The sequence below is a fragment of the Macaca nemestrina genome, chromosome 14, assembly GCF_043159975.1.
Source record: "Macaca nemestrina isolate mMacNem1 chromosome 14, mMacNem.hap1, whole genome shotgun sequence".
Classification (NCBI taxonomy): domain Eukaryota; kingdom Metazoa; phylum Chordata; class Mammalia; order Primates; family Cercopithecidae; genus Macaca; species Macaca nemestrina.
In genome coordinates, this window is record NC_092138.1 from 105083158 (window position 1) to 105106586 (window position 23429).

Sequence of the window (23429 nt, forward strand, 5' to 3'; positions counted from 1 at the left end):
AGTGATGAACTTGGTACCTATGGTACCATCTCACAGTGGGAAGTGTCATTGCCTATCCAGGTGGACTTACAGCACTGCAGCATAGTAAATGATGGGAGATTCTGATTTCTCTCAAAAGGTCTGTACCCAAACACTAAAGGAAGTGATAACCTGTTCAATTTCAGTATTCCATTTTCAAATAGATTTTGGCACATTAGAGCGATTGGGTTATAAAAGGAGGAGGTAGGAACGGAGTTTTTCGATCTTCGTCTGTCCTCAGAATTCGTCTTTAGTCTTTTCCTCCCAAAAGTAATCAAGTACTTATTTAGCATCTCCTATGTAGTAAGTACAGATAAAGCATGAGACATGTCCCTAATGCTATATGACAACGGGTTTTAGGACAGGCTAGCAATAAAGGATAGGCTCACCAGTGAAAAGTTAGATGATTTAAACTATAAGGACAGTTGAGTTTAGAGAAATATTTTTTAGATTTAATTTTAACTTTTACATAGGATACATAAAGCTATGATTTCTGTGGTAATCTTCCTCTCTGATCATCCTTTTTTAGCCCCTTCTCAGTTTTATTTCCTGCTTAAACAGTGACCCCTGCCATCTCTCACTTTACTACAGAATTTCTTGGAAAGTAACACTGTGTCCACTCCCTCTGGTCCCTCGTTACATACTTTTGACCGCACTATATTCTAATTCCTATTTGATGATGCTTTTCCTTGCAGAGCTTTCTGCTCTTGAGCATAAGACATGTCAGCCTCTTGGGTATGGGCTCACTCTCATGACTTCACTGACTTCATCATTTTATCTCACACTACCTGCCGCTAAACCAGAGGCCTTCCTCTGGGTGATCAGTTGGTAGTTTCGCTAGCTCTACACCATCTCCCTGGGTAATCTGTTCCACCCCCAGAGCTTCAGCTATCACCACTGTACAGATGTTCTCAAATCTATATTAACTCAAGGTCTAAATTTCCAGCAGACAATTAGTCTCCATGTAAAAGTCTGTCAAGTATATCAAACAGAATGGGTTTAAAAATAGAGTTCATTTTAAAACATGGTTTATTATGAAAAATTTCAAGCATAAACATTAATTAATATAATGATTAGTCTAACTGATAAGTATAGTTAATATCCCCCACGCTAATTCATATTTGTCAATGTATTGTCACAGTTGATTTGTCTCTTTTTTTCCTTTTTCCTGAAGTACTTTAAAACAAATCTTAGACATCATGATCCTAATTTTTTAATACTACATCTCTAAAAAATAAGTTTATCCATCTTTACCAATTAGTAGCTACTCCATATTCAAATATCCTTAATATGGCTGGGTAGAATCAAGATCCAACAAGACCCACATTACATTAAGTTGTATCTTTTTAAATGAAACATAGTCCTCCTCTTCTCCCATACCATTGTCCTGCTGGAGACAATCATTTCTGTTAGTTTTCAGTCCTGTCTTTGTCTAGGTTGTGTTAGGTATAACTGATGTCTCCCTTAGCTTCATTCTGTCTCTTCACCGCCCTGGTAGAGGCCAGTATCTTACATTGCTGGCAGTTTTACAAAAGCTGCTCTGCCTTTGGGTTCTAGCCTGTTTATTCTTTACTCCTTGCCTAACACAGAATTAGATCATTTCAGTGGCCTCCACAGAAACCTTTATAACGGCTACTTTATAACCCATGGAATTAAATGAAAAGTCCTAGTTCATTTCCCTGGATTCCTTAGCTTAGTGTTGAAGATACTTTGTATTATATCCTGACTTTGCCCTTATTGCTGCTTCTCCAAATATTGTATGCATTAGCCACATTGAACTTCTCACTGTGCTCTCGTTGATTCACTTGTCTAACTTCCCCCTGAACTGTGATGTCTTCAAGGGCAGGGATCATTTCTTAGATATGGTAGCATCTGTAGCACTTGGCACAGTGCTTGGTCTATAGTAGGTGTTCATTAAGTGTTGATGAATTAGTGAAATGTCTTTTCCTCCCCCAGATTTCATTACAACCAACATGAAACTTACACTCCAAACATTTTCCAAATATATCATATAATTTCACACCTGTATGATTCCTTTATCTTCCATCAGCCTGAAAAATATGCTCCCCTCCATTTTCTACCTATAGAAATTCAGTACAATTTCATCCTATTATTAATACATAATTGCTGAAGCTCTGTGCTGAGCATGTTAAATGAGAGGACTAAATGAGAAGAATACATCAACTCTGTGATATTAATACTAGGCTTATTCTCATATTACAAATAAAGTAAGTTACACACTCAAGATCCATATCTAGGCCAGGCGCAGTGGCTTACGCCTGCAATCCCAGGACTTTGGGAGGCCAAGGTGGGTGGATCACCTGAGGTCAGGAGTTCGAGACCAGCCTAGCCAACATGATGAAATCCCATCTCTACTAAAAATACAAAGATTAGCTGGGTGTGGTGGTGGGCATCTGTAATCCCAGCTACTTGGGAGTCCCAGCTACTGAGGCAGGAGAATTGCTTGAACCTGAGAGGCGGAGGTTGCAGTGAGCCAAGATCATGCCACTGCACTCCAGCTTGGGTGACAGAGCGAGACTCCATCTCAAAAAAAGAAAAAAAAAGAAAGAAAGAAAGAAAGAAAAGATCCATATCTAGACATTGGCAGTTGTGGGATTTTAACCCAACTCTGACTAACTCTAAAGCCTCTGTTCTTTTGTAACTGATAAAACTACTAATGGCTGATAAAACTACTAATGGATATCTTCAGAGACATTGCCTGTTTTCCAAAGACTTGTTTTAGCATATATTACTACTCATTTTTAACACAGTGTTAATACTGGTATTAACATTTGTTAATTGTTATTAATTTGATAGGAAAGTGGTGCCTCGTTGTATTATAAACTGATAATTTCTAAAGCCCTTTTTGCACATCTTGTCTCTGGAAAAGTATATGTGTTTCTCATCCTGTAGCCTTCTTATCAGATAAACTGTGATGAAATGGGTATGGTATAATAAGATTACATTGAATTCTATGAAAATTTCTAAATGCATGATCATAATATATGCATTTTTAAAAGCTATAGTTTCACCAAAGCTAGTGATAAACTTTGGTTGCATATTAACTTGACTAGCATCTATTAAGTATTGGCACCATATTTTGCTAAGAGTTTATATATTCTAAACATACCCAATTCTAAGTTGCTTTCTTGGAACACAGAGGAACCTTGGCACAAAAAATAAGTGGAAAACAAAGGGAGTTTCACAAGAAATAAATTTGTCAAACAAGGAATAACATCTTGAAGATATAGGAATTTCCCTTTGTACCACATTTACATGAGAACTACAAATACCAGATATAAAAACAGAACTCTGAAAAAGAACTAAAAAACCAAAGAGTAAACCATGAAGAATGTTAGATGTCAATATTCTATTCAAAATAATGTTCAGAGGAGATGGGTAGTAATCATTTGCTGCCAAGAAAAATAAAAATAAGATTTCCAGAGGAACCCACAAATGTTTTCAGAGTAATCTCGCTTATCAGAAAAGTTATTATGATATTGTGGAAAGAATTATATTTTGGTGTCTTTGCCAAAAGAGCTTTTCCCAGAAAGAAAAATGAATAACATTAACAGTGTTTAGTGAGTGCATGCTGTATATGAGGTGCTGACTAGGTTGAATAGGACATCACCCTATCCCTCACAAAGCCTACTCGTCTGGCAGAGAAGATGGACATGTAAAATGCAGTGTGGGGCTGGGCTTGGTGGCTCAAGCCTGTAATCCTAGCACTTTGAGAGGCTGAGGCAGAAGGATCACTTGAGCTCAAGAGTTTGAGACCAGCCTGGGCAACATAGTGAGACCCTATCTCTATTAAAAAAAAAAAAAATGCAGTGTGGGCCAGGTGCATTGACTCACACATATAATCCCAGTACTTTGGGAGGCCAAGGCAGGAGGATAGCCTGAGCCCAGGGGCTAGAGACCAGCCTGCACAACATAGTTGAGATCTCATCTCTATAAAAAATTTTTAAAAATTAGCCAGGCTGGCTCACGCCTGTTATCCCAGCACTTTGGGAGGCCGAAGCGGGCAGATCATGAGGTCAGGAGACCGAGACCATCCTGGCGAACACGGTGAAACCCCGTCTCTACTAAAAATACAAAAAAAAAAATTAGCCAGGCATGGTGGCAGACGCCTGTAGTCCCAGCTTCTCGGGAGGCTGAGGCAGGAGAACAGCGTGAACCCAGGAGGCGGTGGAGCTTGCAGTGAGCTGACATCGCGCCAATGCACTCCAGCCTGGGTGACAGAACGAGACTCCATCTCAAAAAAAAAAAAAATTTTAGCCAGGCATGATGGTGCAAGCCTGTGGTCCCAGCTACTCAGGAGGCTGATGGGGCAAGATCCCTTGAGCCCAGGAGGTTGAGGCTGCAGTGAGCCGTAATTGTACCACTGCATTCCAGCCTGAGCAAGAGAGCAAGACCCTGTCTCTAAAAATAAAATAAAATGCAATGTGGTGGTAATATAATAATAACCATGCTTGTGTAGCAGGGCAGAGAAGAGAGGGATTCATTCTGGGGGAATTGAAATAAGTTTGGTGCCTGAAGGAAGAGTACATGTTTCAGGCGGAGAGAGGGAACATCATGAACAACAACAAGGAAATATGAAAAGTTTTTTTAGTGCAGAAGTGGTTTTTGCTTACTCTTCCCTACTCCTTCACCACAGGAAATGGAGTGGTGATAGCTGTATTCATTGTAAAGAAAAAATTAAGATTGGAGAGAAGTATTGGCACCACTTATTGCCTGTCAAAATGCTGTCCCAGTGTGGGTAGCATCCTCCAGGGTTCTGTATTCAGGGTCCTATAGTACCACCATGGCCCACAAGTGGATACATTCATTTACATATCCTCTGTGTGTTTATTTTCCAGGCTTATTCTGTGTATGATGAAGAGATTGGTTATTGCCAGGGCCAGTCATTTCTTGCTGCTGTGCTCCTTCTCCATGTGAGTAATTAGGTCTCTGTTATGACTTAACACATGGCCTGCCTCAGCTTATACTAACCTTAGGCTTGAGCATGGTTTTATATTGGGTTTGGACAGACTCTTAGGCATGAATTTTAACTCCTCTAGCTGGAACTTTTTCCTTAAATTAACTTAATGTCATTGTGGAGGAGATATATGATGAGAATAAATGACAATGTTGAAAACTAGTACAAGGGTAGACTTCCTTTTTATTAATAGGATGATGGGAGAGACTTTAATGTTGGTTGAACCCTTGGGGATGTTTTATCTTCTCTAAAGTAGCCATCGTCATTAATATTTGTTTTGAGATTTATGTATTTTGGGGTAGGAGGAAGGCAAAAAGGTTGGCTTTCATTTAGTACCAGTTTATTCATTCATTTGCTTAGCAAACACCTTTGCCCTCCACCTTTTTTATTTTCTTTCAAATCCACAGAAAACTCTAAACAGTGTTAAGGTGAACAGTCTTTATCTAGTTTACCAATTAGTATTTTCCACATTGCTTTTTCTGTTTGTCTCCCTCTGCATCTCTTTTTCTCTTTTCTGCATAAACACACATTTTCTTTTTTACTTAAATTTTATTTTGAAAGTATTCTTGAAAGTAAATAATAAACATCAAGACTCCTAAATACTTGATCATTCATATGCCTTCTGGGAGCAACAGAATTCTGTATCATAACCATAATACCGTGATCACATCCAAGAAATTCCACATTGATTCAGTAAAGTCTGATACACAGTACACATTCAATTTTCTCCCCCTTGTCTACTCCATAGAGTCTAGCTTTTTTTTCTAATCAAGACCTAATGAAGAGTCAAATATTGAATTTTCATTTCTCTTTATTCTATTAATCTAAATTACTCCTTTGCCTTTTTTTGTGTTTCATGCCATTGATAGTTTTGAAAAATTCAGACAAATTGTGATATAAAATGTCCCACATTCTTGATTTGTCTCATTTTCTCATGATTCAGTTTAAAATGCTTGGCAGGAATACCACACAGGTGATGTTAGCAAAGAGTTTTGAGTACCTGTTATGATCTGTACTGTGCTGAAGATCAGAGGTAAATAAGAGACATGGTCTCAATCTTCATGGATACAGAGCTTGTGAATCCAACTAGCTTTAAGCAGATAATCACACAAGTATATCATTTATTACTTTCAGTGCTGCTATTAAGGTATAATAAAAAGGTTGGTGTAAGATTGTAACAAGGGAGTCTTACTTAGATTAAAGGCTTCTCAGGGGAAGTGACCTTTAAGGAGCAGCCTGGAAAATGATAAGGGATATCATTTTCTTTTGTACTTTTCTGTGTTAACTTTTGAAAATGTTGTTATGAAAATAATAGATCTATTTGAAAAGGGAGTAGAGAATAGAGTGTTAATGGCAAAGTGAATGGTACAGTATATAGAAGTCCTAAATTGGGGAAACAGTTGGTGTATGGGAGGAACTGAAAGGAGAACAGTATGACTGGAGTATCCTGAGTGATTGGGAGTTGAGGAGAAAGTTAGGGGAAGCTTTGGAGCCCAGGTAAGGAGTCTGAATGTTGCTTCTCTAAGCAACAGGAAGTTATTCAAGGGTATTAAGCCATTCTGTGTAGATTGCAATGCAAGTTTGAGTATCACTTATCTGAAATGCTTGGGACCGGAAGTGTTGTGGATTTTGGATTTTGGAATATTTACTTTATACCGGTTGAGCATCCCAAATCCAAAAATCCAGAGTGTTCCAATGAGCATTTCCTTTTAGCATCATGTCAGTGTTTAAAGTTTCAGATTTTGGAGCATTTTATATTTTCAGATATGGGTTGCTCAACCTGTACAAGTAAAACAAAAGCAACTTTGGTTTTTCTTGACTGAACCCAGCTTGTTGCTATTGGTAGTCATGTAAAAATATGATAAAGCTATGACATGAGTAAAGAGGTTAAGTTTTTACTTTGTTTTGTTGTTTTAATGAAACTTTATATCTCAAAGTCCCACAAGCCTGGGTGATTTATCTTCGTTCTCACCTTCAGTTCAAGGACATTTATCCCCTTGAAAATGGGTTTTCCAATCAGACCCTCCATGTCTTGTTTTGAACTCTTGCTGCTTGTTTTAGAGTGAGGGGAGATGGGCTACCTAGCATCAGAATCACCACTGTGGGTTAGGCCACATCTCCTTGCATGTGGCAAAGTAAATTTGCCTTCCATGACAAAGACTTCAAAAATCTGGGCTTTTGCCCCAAATACTCTTAACTTTCCAGTAATGATCTGCTATGCTTTTCTTACTTACTACTTAATCTGATTTGCTCTTTAGTTCTGCTTTCTTCTCAGTGATTTCTGTGCTCAGCCTGCCTCCATCATCTTGTTCCACAGAAGCCTGCCCACCTTCTTGACTTTTTTGAAGGCTTGCTACGTTCACACCAATCCTTAAATAACATTTCCAGTGCTTCTTTTTTCTCTTTTGAAAGTATCTTGCCAGGTTCTCAGGGAAATAGTTAACCATAAAACTATGGAAAATGTAGGTATTGTTATAAATATAAATAGAAGTGAAGGAGACTTTTGTAGAAGCATTACTGCGAGCCTTAGAATGTGTAAGGTTCTTCTATAACAAGCTATGTTTTTAACAACAGCGAGGAAGAAAAACAATTTTGCTAGAATGAAATAGCAGCTAAGGAAGGAAAAATGGTTAAACAGAGGTCCCAGGATTTGGGAAAGATGACACCTGCACTGTTTATCAGCTTATTTCTGCTCAGTTCAAATTCTATCCTTCGTACAGAGTCTGTTTCTGACTGCCTTAGGCAGATACAGGCCTTCCTGTTCTTGTATTATCACTGATATCTAATTCCTATTACAGTTATTTTAATACTGGTTGTGTGGGAGACTCCTTGAGGACAGGAACCGTGCTGACAGAGTTAACTATTCCTTGTCTGAGTAAATAAATGTTTTAAACACAACCTTAGGCCTGAGTTTCTGCATAGCACTAAATTTTCTGGTAAGACAATAATATAAAGCTGGATTTAATATCCTGAGAAAACTTCTGTATGTTTTGTGATTCCCCACCACCATCCTACCTACCCAACAACTTGCCTATCTGTTACAGATGCCTGAAGAACAGGCATTCAGTGTTCTGGTCAAGATCATGTTTGACTATGGGCTGAGGGAACTTTTCAAGCAAAACTTTGAAGATTTGCATTGCAAATTTTACCAATTGGAGCGCCTCATGCAGGTAAAAAGAGAAACCAGCTTGTGTTTGACAAAAAGAGTACAGGACTAAGGAACACCAAATTGAGGAAATGGTGCCAGGGAGCAGTGGTAATTGCCTTAGCGATTTGTGGCTAAGGATGGGTTTCATTTTTATCACTTCTCACTATGTGATTACGATGCAAAGATTAACAAAGTGTTAAACTTTCACACCTCATGGATGTGAGCTGATAAACTCCCAAAAGATCGGATGACTTTGTAGGGGTCTTTTCCACAGCTAACTCAGTCAAGAAGTACTCCCCAAGGCTCTGAAGCTGACTGGTTAGGAATCTCGTAACAAAAGTGAAACAAACTTTCCCAAATGTTTTATAATTTGGAGGGAAAAACAGACTTTCCAAATACTTGTCACCATTTTGGGGATTCCTCTTTCTTTAGAACTAGTTTGTGGTCTGGAAAAAAGAGTTTAGTGCCAGCTTAATACCAGATGATAAGTGTTCTGAGCACTTTGGAGATTTTTAGAAAAACACAAGTATTTTACTGTTTTGACCTATTCCTGGTAGATTTATGTGCCTCCTTAGTGGGAATTGGACAGATGCATAAGTGCCCAGAAGTAATTGGTTTGCTATTTCAGGAATACATTCCCGACCTGTACAACCACTTCCTGGATATAAGCCTTGAAGCGCACATGTATGCCTCCCAGTGGTTTCTTACTCTCTTCACTGCAAAATTCCCTCTCTACATGGTCTTCCATATCATCGACCTGCTTTTATGTGAGGTATGTATCAGAGGCCGCAGCACTTTGGCTTTTGTTTGCAGTGTACTTGAGAACAAATTCTGTTTTGAGGGTCAGCTCTGTCAAAACAGAATTGGTCTCTTTAGTTATTTTATTTTATTGCTAGGGAATCTAGGTTTAAGTGACTTTTCCTTGGACTAAAGCTAATGATCATATTTGTTAAAGGTGTACTCTGATATGAAAAGACATACTGAATTAGACATTTGTATTAGTTCATATTAAGTTTGACTGTATTGAATGAAGAAACCCAAAATAACAGTGATTTTAAAAAATAGCTTTTTTCTCTCTCATGAAAAGAAGTCAGAATGTTGGCAGTAGCGTGCCTTCCTTCCACTCTGACTGTTAGCCATATGGAGGAGTAGTGCACCAGCCATTATATCTATATTCAAGCCAGCAGGATTAGAGGATGGGAGAGGGTGCATCCTCTGTTTTTAAAGGAGATTTCCTGGAAGTTCCATCCAGTATTTCCACTTTATGGTTAGAACTTAGTTATACGACCACACCTAACTGCAAGGGAGACTTTTTAAAAAATAAGCTGAGCAGGAATTTGCTAAAAATTAGAGATTTATTACTAAAGAGAAAATAGATATTAGAGTAAATAACAGTCTTTGCCATGGTGTAATTTTGGATTTTGCGTGGTGTATTCATTTGTTTAAGAAAAACATAATTATAAAAATAATATATGTTTATAGAAAATATAAGTAAAAATAATTAAAAATACTTCAAATCCCACTGTCTGTAGGTTAGCTGCTTTTTAACAGTTTGGTTAAAAGTAGTAGCCTTTCATCCTTTTTTGTATGTTCATATATGTGTATATATAATTACTATACAGAATAATATGGTTTCCATATAGATGGAACACTATATATTGTGGTTCTCTATGTGTATATTTAAAAATATGATTGTTATTTATACTCTTTGGTATCCTTTTTAAATTTCATGTACTTGAACATACACATCTGTACTATCCTTTCTAATTATGCTATATTCAAAACATAAAAAAATTCATAAAGAATTTGTATCGACCAGTGAGCTTGAAATATTCTAAGAAACAGAAGAAATAAATATTACCAAATATGCCATTTTTCTTAGTTGCTGCGAAGTATCCCATTATTTGGATGTTCCATACTTTATGTAACCAATTTCTAATCACAAACCTTTAAATTGTATCTAGCTTTTCACTAGTATAAACAACCATCTGTTAAGTAGTTACTAAGGGCCAGTGGCATGCCAAGTAATTTACATAAACTTTTCAGCTAATTATCTCAGAAAACCCTTAGGAGAGTATTAGTTATGGAAACTGAGGCCCAGCAGCTTAAGCAGTTTAACTTGATCAACAGATAGTGCTTCCTCTCCTTTGTTCTTAGTCCCAGGATTTGCAGAATGGAGGGAGCCCTGAGCAGATTCAGTTCTGGAATACAGGGCTTATGGACAGAGTGGTTGCTGTTCATGGATTGGGACAGCACAAGATAAAGGAAAAGTTCCCCAGGAGTTATTTCCTGAGAGATCACAACTTTATGACTGATCTTTTGGTTTGGAAGCATGGAATACTTTGGAAAAGCATTTATTATTATTGAATATGAGAATAGGACAAGAAAAGCTCTTTTCTCAGAAAAATGGGAAACTAAGTGTTTAAGCAGCTTTTCAATGGCCCTTTAGGTTTTATTTTTCAAGGTAGTTCTGAGATAATTCATTTCCTTCCTTAAGTTTTCACAATTTCTTTAAAAATGTGGGGTATTCTGAGGACAAATAGCATAGTAGTCGAGATATAAATGCTGACAGTGTTCTTTTTTCTGTTCTCTTTCAGGGAATAAGTGTCATTTTTAATGTCGCCCTTGGATTATTAAAGGTACTCATTTATTTATTAGCCGAGTTATCTGTCCTTCCCTGCTCTGCACTTGCAACACATTCATTGTAGTCTGATTCTGAGCAGTCACTGTGCACTAGCACTACCCCTGAGAGTGGATGTATGCAGGTGGCTCTGACAAAAGCTAAGAAATATCTTCTGGGAATTATAAAAGTGCTGGAAATCTAGCATTACCCCTAACAGTGGATGTATGCAGGTGGCTCTGACAGAAGTTAAGAAGTATCTTCTGGGGATTGTAAAAGTGCTGAAAAGTGCTGGGAATATAAAAAACTTCTTGTGCATCCTTATAGCAACACATTTTTTCTATATATGTTTGTATTTTCTTACTTCAAGACTTCGAAAGATGACCTGCTGTTGACAGACTTTGAAGGTGCCTTGAAGTTCTTTAGGGTTCAGCTTCCTAAGAGATACCGCTCAGAAGAAAATGCAAAAAAACTAATGGAATTAGCCTGCAACATGAAGGTAAAATAATTTTGCGTTAGTTAAGATTCTGTTTTTCACTTAGTGTCTCACTGTTCCTGATCAAACATTTATAATACATAATTATTTATGTATTATATTTATAACACTTATAATACATACATAATATTAATGTTAACATTTATAATTTATAAATATTAGTGATGATGTTTTCTTCTGTATTATATGACTCTTAACCTTTTTTCCCCAAAATACTTTCCTATATATTGTAATACTATGAATGAAATCTCATTGTCTCCCCCAACCCCCAAACTGTGGGAAGAGTATTAATATCCCTATTTTGAAGACAAAACAAAAAGAGGTTGTAGTTCCCTAGTCGTACACCTAGTTAGTGGCAGAATTCAGGTTTCATGATTTCTTCTACTGTGCTGGTTTAAGACAAGGCTAGAGTGCAGTGGCGCAATCCTAACTCATTGCAGCCTCAACCTCCCAGGCTCAAGCAGTCCTCCCACCTCAGCCTCCTGAGTAGCTGGGACTACAGGTATGCGCCACTACACCCAGCTGATTTTTAACTTTTTTTTTTTTTGTAGATTTGGGTTCTCACTATATTGTCCAGGCTAGTCTCAAACCCCTAGGCTCAAGTGATCCTCCCACTTTGGCCTCCCAAAGTGCTGGAATTACAGGAGTGAGCCACCACGCCTGGCCTTAACTTTCAGCAATTTGTTCTGGTCAGAAATTCCCTAAAACGAAGCTAATGATACATGAAGAAAACTCCGTTTTATCACTTCAAATGGCATTTGTGATTTGCACAATTTTTTTTAAAGTAAAAAGATACAGGGTATTGTGTTCGTGTTATCATAACATTGTATTGTATTGTATTGTATTGTATTGTATTGTATTGTATTGTATTGTATTGTATTTATTTTCTGTGGGGCTTTTTTTTGAGACAGGGTCTCACTCTTGTTACCCAGGCTGGAGTGCAGTGGTACAGTCACAGCTCACTGTAGCCTCAACCTCCCTGGGCTCACTTATTTAGGGCTCAGTTTCTGCTTCTGTAAAATAATATTTTACTTCTCATTCTGGTTATGTGTCAGACTGAGCTAACTCAGATTACCCTTTTTTTTTTAACACGTAGGCTAAGTAAAATATACCCCAAGAAATGTTTAAATGCCTGGAAGAACTTGAAATAGAAATGCACAGGTATTTAAAACAAAGTAGCTCAACTACTCTCAGGGGAGTATGGAACTATGTGTAGCTATTAGGGGTTTAATGCTCACACAAACATAGTGGATATGATTTTGGGCCTTTAGGAGGTAGCTGAAAAGTGAGGCCTTGGCCGGGTGCGGTGGCTCAAGCCTGTAATCCCAGCACTTTGGGAGGCCGAGACGGGCAGATCATGAGGTCAAGAGATCGAGACCATCCTGGCTAACACGGTGAAACCCCGTCTCTACTAAAAAAATACAAAAAAAAAACTAGCTGGGCGAGGTGGCGGGCGCCTGTAGTCCCAGCTACTCGGGAGGCTGAGGCAGGAGAATGGCATAAACCCGGGAGGCGGAGCTTGCAGTGAGCTGAGATCCAGCCACTGCACTCCAGCCTGGGCAACAGAGTGAGACTCTGTCTCAAAAAAAAAAAAAAAAAAAGAAAAAGAAAAGTGAGGCCTTTGCATAAAGTTAGGACCTCTGAATGGCTCCCCTGTCTGTTAAAGGAGAAATATAAAAACTCTACCTATTAGCTAGAGAAACAGTAGAAATCATAATATAAAATGAATAGTGGATTGGAAAAAAAACAGGAAATAGAACTTCTGGTAATTAAAATAATCATCAAAGTTTACATTCCATTTAAAATGTTACATAATTTGTAGGTATTACGGCTAACACTTAATGATAGTTTACCGTGTGCTTGGTAATATGGTTAAATGCTTTTATATGTGGGGATTAGCTACAATATCGTATGTACAGTGTTTAGCATAGTGCCTGGTAGTTAGTAAGGGTTCAAGAAACGATGGCTATGACTATAATTATTTCCTCCCTGATTGTTAAGTAGATAACAAACATTTTTACAGTAATATTTTCAAAGAGAATAGGTTTGCACAAAGCATAGAACCAAATGAGTTCTGAGATTCTTTGAGTCACTCTTCCCATCTCAGCCTGGTTCAGCACACAAGAGGATGCTGCCTCTTTTTTGCTGATGATTTCTTTGCCTCCAAAATCTACTCCTTTCTCAGTATCCCAGTCTCAATTAGGGGTACCTGGTTGCTCAGGCCAAAAACCTTGCTGTCCTCTTGACTCCTCTCTTTCTCACACTCCACATCTATGCCTGTTGTCAGAATATATCCTGACTCTGATCACTACCACCTTCATTATTAACATCCTAATCTAACCATCATCATCCTTTCCTGTTTCCATAGTGGCTTCCTACGTGGCTCTTCTCTATCGCATGTCTCCTTTGCTGAAAACTCAACATTTCCACCACCCAGAGGCATCCCGCATTCAATTTTGCTCCTTTTTTTTCCAAATGTTTTTTATGCGTTCTTAAATAATTGAGTTCATACAGTATCACTTTTCTTCCTGTTTCATGCAATTACACGGATTTTCCTCACTGAGATATTGTGTGTAAATAATCAGTCGTAAATGGTTATATAATTCCTCTGCTTGAATTTGTCTCACTGTGCCACAGTTTATTTAACTGTGCCCCTCGCTTTTCTTGTTTGTTTTGAGATAGGGTCTCGCTCTGTCACCCAGGCCAGAATGCAGTGGCACAGTCTCAGCTCACTGCAACCTCTGCCTCCCAGGTTCAAGTAATTCTCCTGTTTCAGCCTCCCAAGTAACTGAGATTACAGGTGTGCCACCATGCCCAGCTACTTTTTTGTATTTTTAGTAGACACAGTGTTTTGCCATGTTGGCCAGGCTGGTCTCAAACTCCTGACCTCAAGTGATCCACCTGCCTCAGCCTCCCAGAGTGCTGGGATTATAGGCATGAGCCACCACACCCAGCCCGCCACTCTTACTTTAAGTTTTGTTGTGGTGTGAACGGTTTTATACATAAAGATTCATTGGATTTTAGAGTTTTTCCTTAAACTCTGATTCTGTCTCCTACTATATTTCCCCCTTATCCTTCCAATTCAGATACCCTGGCCTCCTTGCTGTTCTTAGACCTTTGCACTGGTCAGTCTCTCCGCTTGTAATGTTCTCCTGAATGTCTGCATGGCTTCACTGTCCCCTCATCCAGTCTTCGGCTCATATATCCACACCTTCTCAAATTGCAGTATCTAAAGTAGCAGCTCCCCCAACCTTTTATGCCGTTACCTCCTTACCCTATCTTATTTTCCCCTACTGGAATGGAGGCTGTGCAGCAGAAGAGACCATCTCTTTGGTTTACTGCTGAATCCACAGTACCAAGAACAGGATCTGGCTTACAAATATTGATTGAATAAGTGAATGAATAAATACACTATTGAGTTTCTACCATGTGTTTTACAAAGAAGAGTTAACATGGATTTGGGCAAAGCTTAATAGTTTCCAGCCAGAAGTTTTACCTTTTGGATGTTCGTTAGCTTGAAACACTTTAATGATATATGGATCCTTTATTTCCATATATGGAAAGGTGGGGAAAGTCCAGGTAGGAGGAATCTAATGTCTTGTTTTTTCTTGCCTATGCCTTCAATGAGACAAGTCTGACAAGGCTGCCTTTAGTGTGTCTGCACAGCACATATATTTTGTGCTTAGATATATAATTCCTTCTAGCCCTGGAGAACTTTGCATGTTTGGGGTACACTTTGGATGTTTCCCCCTATTTGCACGTGATTTCAGGTGAGATAGTAGTTTTTCTTGAAATTGGCTTACAGCCTGAAAAGTGTAGATTCACCAGAACATGAGAGAATGGGATTTTTCTGCCAGAAGGTGAGATATGGTATGTATGGTAGTTAGTGATGATTGGTTATCTTCTGGCAGTTACACTTAATCCCAAAAAATATTAAGAGAGATACACATAATAGTTGAACCTGTTATTGGCAAAGTGGTAATTCAGTGGTAACTTGCCAGTTCAAAATTAGGAAAAGTCATCATCGGCAAGTGCATCATGAGCCCTGCATTCTGCGGCTTGCGTGAGGTATGAGTACACATGATCATCTGTGGTTTGAGCCCAGTAGACATTGAAAGGGTGGTTTGTGATATGTGGTTCCAAAAGCTTGTTTGGAAACAAGCTTTTGAAGTTTTTCTTGTGGAATTTACAAAGGTAACTTTTGCTTCGCAACTCACTGAAATCCTTTCCATGATTTTTTAAATGTTTGTAAATTGTGGCTTGGTTTACTCAGTTGTACAGTTGACCTTTGAGCAACATGGTATGAACTGCATGGGTCCACTTATACGTGGATTTTTTTCAATAAAAGTTACACCAACTATGCCTCCTGTCTCCCCTTCTACCTCTGCCTCCTCCACTTCTGCCTCTGCTACCTTTGAGACAGAAAAACCAACCTCTCTTCTTCCTTCTCAGCCTACATACACATCATGACAACCAGGATGAAGACCTTTATGATGATCCACTTCCACTTAGTGAATAGTAAATATATTTTCTCTTCCTTACGATTTTCTTAATTTTTTCTCTAGCTTATTATTTTGTAAGAATTCAGTATATAATACCTGTAACATACAAAATATGTATTAATTGACTTTATGTTATCAGTATGGCTTCTGGTCAATAGTAAGCCATTAGTAAGTAAATTTTGGGGGAGTCAGAAGTTACATGTGGATTTTCAGCTGCGCAGGGCGTCAGTGCCCCTAACTCGTGTTGTTCAAGGGTTAACTGTACTTCCTGATTAAGGTGAGAATTGGAAATTCTCTGCCTCACATGCCAGTCTAGGAAACCGATAGCTACTTTTGTTTTCATTGTTGTGATTTTTGATCTTTTGAGAAGGTTCTTGCCCTGTCACCCCTGCTGGAATGTAGCCGCACAATCATGGCTCACTGCAGCCTTGACCTCCCAGACTCAAACAATCCTCCCACGTCACCCTTCCAAGTAGCTGCGAGTACAGGCATGCACCACCATCTCCTGGCTATTTTGTTTTGTTTTGTTTTGTTTTGTGTAGAGACAAGGTCTCACTGTGTTGCCCAGGCTGGTCTCGAACTCCTGGACCCAAGTGATCGACCCACCTCTCCCTTCCAGAGTGCTGGGATTACAGGTGTGCGCCACTGCACTGGCCATTGTTGTGTTTTAATGTTATGATATTGTTGTAATTTGTAGTATTGATAAAGTTCTTAAAAGCATCTTATTTCTTCCTCACAATACCCTGTGAAATACAGTAAGGCACATCAAGTGACTTACCCAAGTCATACCAGCTGTATAGTGACAGAGCACCCTAGTGGAACTCGGGCCTCTGACTCTGTGTTCCCAGTGCTTTCCAACCCATTCCACTGCCTCTTACCATTGCAAAGGTTCAGTAATTAAATTTGGTGTGGCAGTATCTGAAACGGCCACAAGATGGGTGTGTTGCTCAAAAATGTCTATATTCTTCTCCGTGCCCTTGGGATTTTCTTTTTCTTTATAAATCTTTTTCTGTCTCTGTCCTTACTTGCCTCTCTCTTCTTTTGTCTTTTTTCAGGCCTTTTACTTTTCCTATTCTCCCTCTTTCCCCTTAAAGTGAACTTGTTATGGGACTGAAATGTTTAATTTATTTCTTGAGGAGTTTAGATCCCCTGCTGCTAATCTAAAATTTAACAGTGTACCTCAAAACTCATTTAGCTATCCATTGACCTCTCCCCCTTTATGGGTAAGTGACCTGAGATAGAAAAATTGTTCCACTTCTGATAGAGGATCTAAAAGGCATTCCATTCTAAATAGATTATTCTAGAAGATCATTTATGGTCCTGGGAGCCCCACAGCCCTTTCATACAACTGTGCCTTGCATAGTCTTTAGAGGGGAATGTTGAAAGGTCTTTTAAATTTTTGATTCAAGAAATATGCGAGGGAAACTCTTTCTTCATATCTGTATAGGCATTTTTGAGAACAAGTGAGATATATGAGGCTAGTTTAGAAGACACAAGAATCATGCTCTAAGAGATGGCCCAGTCAGTCTCCTAGATCAAACCTGAAGACTTGACCATTTTGCCATAGAATCCTGCCTAAGATGAAATGGAATTGCTGAACCATTGCTTCATTTGAACGTATCATTTTAAACATCATGTGAATGTGCCAGACTTCAAACTACTTATAAGAAAAGATACTAGTACAAAAACCAAATAGCAGTGTCTCCAAATTAATATAATGCTTAACCATTTGCTGTTCAGAGAAACAGAAAACTCTTCAGCATTCGGGAGTATTTTCCCTTGGGGGATATTTTTATTCCAGAGCTTAAAAACAACACTAGTTTGAACTTCATTCTCTGTTCAAATTATTTGTGTAGTTAGTATGTATTAGATTTAAGCTGTCTAAGGGCTGCGACTTCATCAGTCTTTGTTGATGGATTCACAGAATTGTACACAATGCTCTCATATAGTGAAATAATCCTCACAGTGACCATATGAGGGCCTTTTAGGGATGTGCATACTGAGACGTAGAGAATTGATGTAAACTCTCAAAGGATATAAAGTTAGTAACTGATGGAGTTGGGATTAGATCCCAAGAGTTTCACACTCTAAAGTCAATTCTTATGGGCATTCTGCTTTACTGTAAATGGCGGATTGAATGAATGGGACAGGAGTCATTTGTGTGTTACCCCTTTTTGGTGATTTTAGTAATGTAATGATGGGTACCTCTATCTCTATGTCAGAGTTGAAACTTAATTCTCTATACACTACACAAAGTTCAGCTTTTCTTATAACTAGACCAGACTCTAGTTTTATTTCTTTGTTCCTACCTTTTAGAATCAGATTTTATGAGGAAACTTCTGAATGGGTGCTCTCTTTCTCTGTAATAAACCCTAAATTTTGCCAGTTGTTGCAAGGGTAGCGATGGGCACTGCCTTCTTATTTTAATAAGCTGGTCTCCCTTAGTCCTTATCTGTTTGTGTTCTTTGCTACTAATTTGCTTCTTCCATTTTAGAAAAACACTATGGTGGTAGAACCAGAATATCTAATTCTACTTAGTGATCTTTGAAGGAGTTAAACTGTTTGAACAAATTAAATTAAAAGGCTCAGAAATTAAATAGAATGTTTATTTCCATTGGTGAAGAATGCAGGCCTTCGAGACCCACAGACCTTGACTTTTATCCTGGCTCTGCCTCTGCTGTGTGACCCCAGGGTAGGTTAACATCGCAGGGTTGTGAGAGAATAAGATGATGCCTTGAAAGTGGCTGCTGCTTCCATCCCTCAAATACCAGTGTTCTTCTGGCCTGCCCTGTTTTGACCTTTGCCCAGGCATCCAGAGCACTTTCCTTAAGTCAGTTCAAGTCAACAAACACTTACAGATTTTCTTGCATGTTCAGCACTGAGCAGGCCACAGATAAATAAGAAACAGGAATTACCCCAGACTTGCATTCTCATGCTGGCACTGCCACTGAACCCTGGGTCCTTGACTTTGGACAAGTCACCTATCTATGATATGGTATGATGTGATCCATCTATGGTATGATAAGTATCACCTGCTATATAATCTATATAATCTAGATAGATAGATAGGTCTAGGTCTTACTTCCTCATCAGTAAAATGAGGGAGATAATCCCTGCTCTGCTCATCTAAGTAAGTTGTTTTGAGAAGTAAATAAAATAGTAGATTTGTAGACATCTTGTTATCTTGAAAGTCCTGAGTAAATCTCAGGTTCTTTTTAATCAATAACTGAAAAATCAGTCCCTGTCCTGAACGTTAAACAGGAAGATAGACTTGTGTCAGATTTCTTTATTTAGCTTTCTGATAGTCCTACCACATGAAGCAATGAAGACTTTGGAGTCAGGATCTCCTTAATGTACCAGACTCTTGCCCCATACTGTCCACCCACTCACCCAACAACGTGCTTCTCTCTCGCCATGCAGAGCTACTAATGTTCAACCTCCCACCTCACTGGACTCCCTGTGACTCCAGCTCAGCACGGATTCTGATTTTTGCAACACTTTTTTAAGCCAAACTTGGAAAGCAGCTCCACTTCCAATGATAGCCTGTTTCATGCTTTTCTGTGTTAAATTGACTTTGTTTAAAATGGCTCTTTGTTTGCAGCACATATTCAGAGGGATAGCTGTGTCCCTTGATTCAGGACAGGATGCCAGGTAATAATGACAAATAGTAGCTAAAATTTATTGAAAATACTCCACTGTGTGCTAGGAACTTTTCTGAGGACTTTATATGTATTTTGTTTTTTGATCTTCATAACAGTAGTCTTCATAAGGACTGTTAGGATTTTTACAGATGAGGAAATAGAGGCTTAAGATTAGGCAGCTTGCCCTTGGTCACACAGTAAGTTATTGGCAGAACCAGGACTCCAGCCTTGGTCCGTTCCACCTGCACAGCCCAAGCTCTTAGTGGGCAGGTTGTACCATGTCACGCCTGCCCAGGTGAGCAGCCACTCTCACTCTTTCTCCATGTGTGTGGCCCTTGCCGTCACTGTCTATTCCAGGGGCTGATCAGAGACCAGCTTCCCCAGGGCAAGTGGCATAGATTTTAAGACAGCACATTATCCACTTCCTGTGACAGATTAATGACAAGTGAGTGACCAAAGGAGAGATGTTTTCGACTGAATTTGTGCTTCTATCAAAATAACAAACTGGCAAGTATCAAGTCTGTACTTTCTCTCTAATTTAAGGTTTCTTAATCTGGGACAATGCACAGGCCTCAGGGGTTCCATGAGCCCTCTGAAATGGTATGTAGAATGTTTGATTGTGGAGGGAGAGGGGAAGTTGGCTTTTGTGCACTCTTTATTACAGAGGAACCATGGCTCTCAAAAGACTTTCAAGTAGTGCTATTTCTAATGGTGTTAAGAGTCCTGGTGCTAATACAGTGGGGTATAAGGTTGGTTTTACCAACAAACCCAGTCTTAAGTATTTGTTAGGCTTCTTTTCCCCCCACAAAGTATATTTAAACAGAACAAGGATTGAATTTCAAATTAATTTTCTTTGAGGGCAAAAATACCTCTGTGTGAAGCTGTGATTTCCAAAGCCTTCTGATAGGAATCAGTGAACAGCGGGTATGATTCAGAGCTCTGAGTCTAAATCCATAGCTTCCCTTGCTTCTTGAATTCAATTAAAAGTTAAAAGTAAGAGAGAGAGAAAATGAATCTTGGACTTCTGAATCTCTGTTCATTAAGTATTTTCAAGCTTACTGTGTGAAACGCATTAGGAATTTCACAATGAATAGGACTTCCTGCCCTCATGGAGTTTGTGCGTTGGCACCTATATATATCTTTGTATTGCTAATGCCATTGCACATGGTAGTGCTCAACTACTGGTTAAATAAATGTCCCTATTGCATCTTTATTAAGGTAAAAAGAAAGCCTTTGGCTTTGATTTGTTTAACATCCTGTTGTTATGAGTCCCAGTTACTTTCCAAGCATTGAGCACTGGAGATACTGTAGTAAGGATAACATATATGGCCTGTCTCCTGGTGGGAAGACAGAAAATTAAGTAGAAATATAAGTAATTGTGAGCTTGGATTGCTGCCATGGAGGAATTGACTTGATGCTATGAGAAGAGTTATATAACTGAAAGACCTGGCCTGACAGGACAAGAGTATGAGGGAAGGGTTTGCTAAAGAAGGGGTATTGGAACTGTAATCCCAAAAGTGAAGAGGAGTGAGCCAGGTGTGAAGTTGTCTAGGCAAAAGGAACATGCTTGCATTGCACGCCCACTTTGGTTGCCATTTCCATTCAGAAGAAAAGTCAATGCAAGGAAAAGAGAGTACTTTCTCAGTAATTTAGCAAGCATTTCTGGGTACTCGCTATGCATGAACAGGGGACAACAATGAGTGAGAGACAGTTCTGGCCTGAAGAAGACATTCATAATGTCATAGGCAGGCCAAGAGGTGCTGGCCTCTCCCAGGTGTGGCCTCAAAAGGAGGCTTAAAATGTTCCTGCTGCTGCTGGCACCATTTGGTTCCCCATTCGGGTTTCAGGCATCAGTCTTTATCTTGGAGTTGGTGCCTCAAAGGCAGCCTAAACTAGTTGATGCATGCTGCAAAAGTCAGCATCAACCGTCAACCCATGAGAAGCTTTGGTGTTTTTATTGATTTTGTGTTTGTGGTGAGTGTTTAAGGGAGAGAGGAAGGGTGGGAGGGAGAAAGAGAGAGACTGAGAAGAGGTGAGGGTGAAGATGGGGAAAAGACTGAGCTGGTGAAGAAGTCAGGACTCTGGACCAGCAAAGTCTGTGAAGACAGCAGAGCTTTGTGTACACCCATTCCTGAGAGGTGACCCCTGAGGACTGATTCGGAAGTAAATGAAGACCGTCAGCTAGAGAAACAAGCAGAACTCTTAGAGAAACCCTGGATAATTATGAAAATGATAGTTAAACAGCATTTCTGTTTTTCCTAATTATAAAAATAATTCATACTCAATGCAGAAAACTTGGAAGACATAGGAAAAATGAAAAGAAACACCCATATCCTATCATGAGAATGTAAGAAACAAATGAAATGTTGGTCCATGTAAAGGTTCTATTATTTACCAGGTACTTATCACACACTCTTGTTACATATGATACTGAGAGAGAATCAACCCTATTACTGTGAGGGTGAGGCAGCTATAATAAGGGTTAATGAAATATAGAAGACATTGTTTTGTAGTTAGCCTATTAAAACATATATCTATGGGGAAAAATGTTAATTCTTCCTTATCCAGCAAGAGAATGAAAAGTTGAAGAATCTTGAAGATTTGTGAAAATGTTTTACAGGATTTGGTGTCAATTCGTTTTTTTAAATAAAGTGCTATGGGAGCCTCATAACCACCGCCTTTCCTCCCATTTACTCAGAATGCAAAAGTACTGGGATGAAGTGTTTGCTGTTCACAGCCTCATTTATTTTCTGTTCCACTACTATTGATCTGTTAGGATTGTCTATACACTTATTGATTGCATAACATTTTACTTAGATGTTGTCTTCGTGAGTCACTTAAGTACACAGCAGAAGTTTACCCTAGCATTGGCCCGAAACTGCAGAAGATCTCAGCTTAAAGATGTCCTGCTCCAGTTTGTGGCCTTACCCCAGGTGTTGAGTGAGCATCTTTCTATAGAGGTCAGCTGGAGCAGAATGCTGTCTTCCTGGCTGCCTAACCTTGGGCAACAGCCAGACTCCAGAAATAGAGCTCTGATTGAGGCAGACCTGCAAACAGCCTGACTAGGGAAGGTGTCCACAGTCAGTGGGAGAGGAACACACTCTCCCACTGAGAGCGTCTGGAGACACACCAACACACAGCAAACGTGGGCCTATCCCTTCCCCTTTCTAGGTCTTATTTCTTCATCTATAAAATAAGAAATTTGGAGTGGAGTAGATCTGAGAGTCCTAGTTACCTGGACCTGGGGACTAACAGGCAGATTTCCAAGTCATCACTTTAGTGCTGATTACTAAAGCTTCAGGAAGGGATGACCATTAGTTTTATAATCATTCTTTTAAAATATATATATATTTAGATGGGATCTCACTCTGTCACCCAGATGGGACACAGTGGTGCAGTCTTGGCTCACTCCATTCTCAACCTCTTGGGCTCCAGGGATCCTCCCACCTCAGCCTCCTGAGTAGCTGGGACTACAGGCACGTGCCACCATACCTGGCCAATTTTTGTATTTTTTTGTAGAGACAGTCTTGCTGTGTTGCCCAGGCTGGTCTCAAACTCCTGGCCTCAAGTGATCCTTCTGCCTTGGCTTCCCAAAGTGCTGAGATTACAGGTGTGAGCCACTGCACCCAGCCATAATCAGTCTTTAAACTACACACATCTGGTTTTTTTAAATCACTTTTCTATTATATCTCATAATTTTTGAACATGTAATTTTAAAAAATGTCATAGGGAATGGCTAGCTGTTCAAAGGAAGGAAAGATAGTCACCACCCAGCCTGGGCAACATAGCAAAGCTCCATCCCTAGAAAAAAGTAAAAATCAGCCAGGTGTGGTGTTGTGTGCCTGTAGTCCCAGCTCCTTGGGAGGCTGGGGCGGGAGGATCAACTTACCACAGGTTGTCAAGGCTGCAGTGAGCTGAGATCACACCACTGTACTCCAGCTTGGGTGATAGAGAGACCCTGTCTCAAAGAGGAAAAAAAAAGGCAGTTACATCTTGAAGGTGTGTTGCCCTTGGTTATAATTTAGT

The 23429-nt window shown here is 39.3% G+C and overlaps 1 protein-coding gene across 6 annotated transcripts in view; it reads left to right on the top strand.

Moving 5' to 3' along the window:
- The window catches only part of LOC105463889 (RAB GTPase activating protein 1), a 177326-nt gene that overhangs the window by 136591 nt on the left and 17306 nt on the right, over nucleotides 1–23429 (top strand). For 5 of the 6 annotated variants that reach the window (XM_011711288.2, XM_011711289.3, XM_011711290.2 and 2 more), the window contains 5 exons: nucleotides 4878–4952; nucleotides 8041–8166; nucleotides 8773–8916; nucleotides 10742–10783; nucleotides 11135–11263. In XM_011711288.2, coding sequence (XP_011709590.2) covers nucleotides 4878–4952; nucleotides 8041–8166; nucleotides 8773–8916; nucleotides 10742–10783; nucleotides 11135–11263 — 516 coding nt within the window. The remainder of the gene's footprint in view (nucleotides 1–4877; nucleotides 4953–8040; nucleotides 8167–8772; nucleotides 8917–10741; nucleotides 10784–11134; nucleotides 11264–23429) is intronic. The other variant, XM_011711292.2, reaches the window with a different exon arrangement.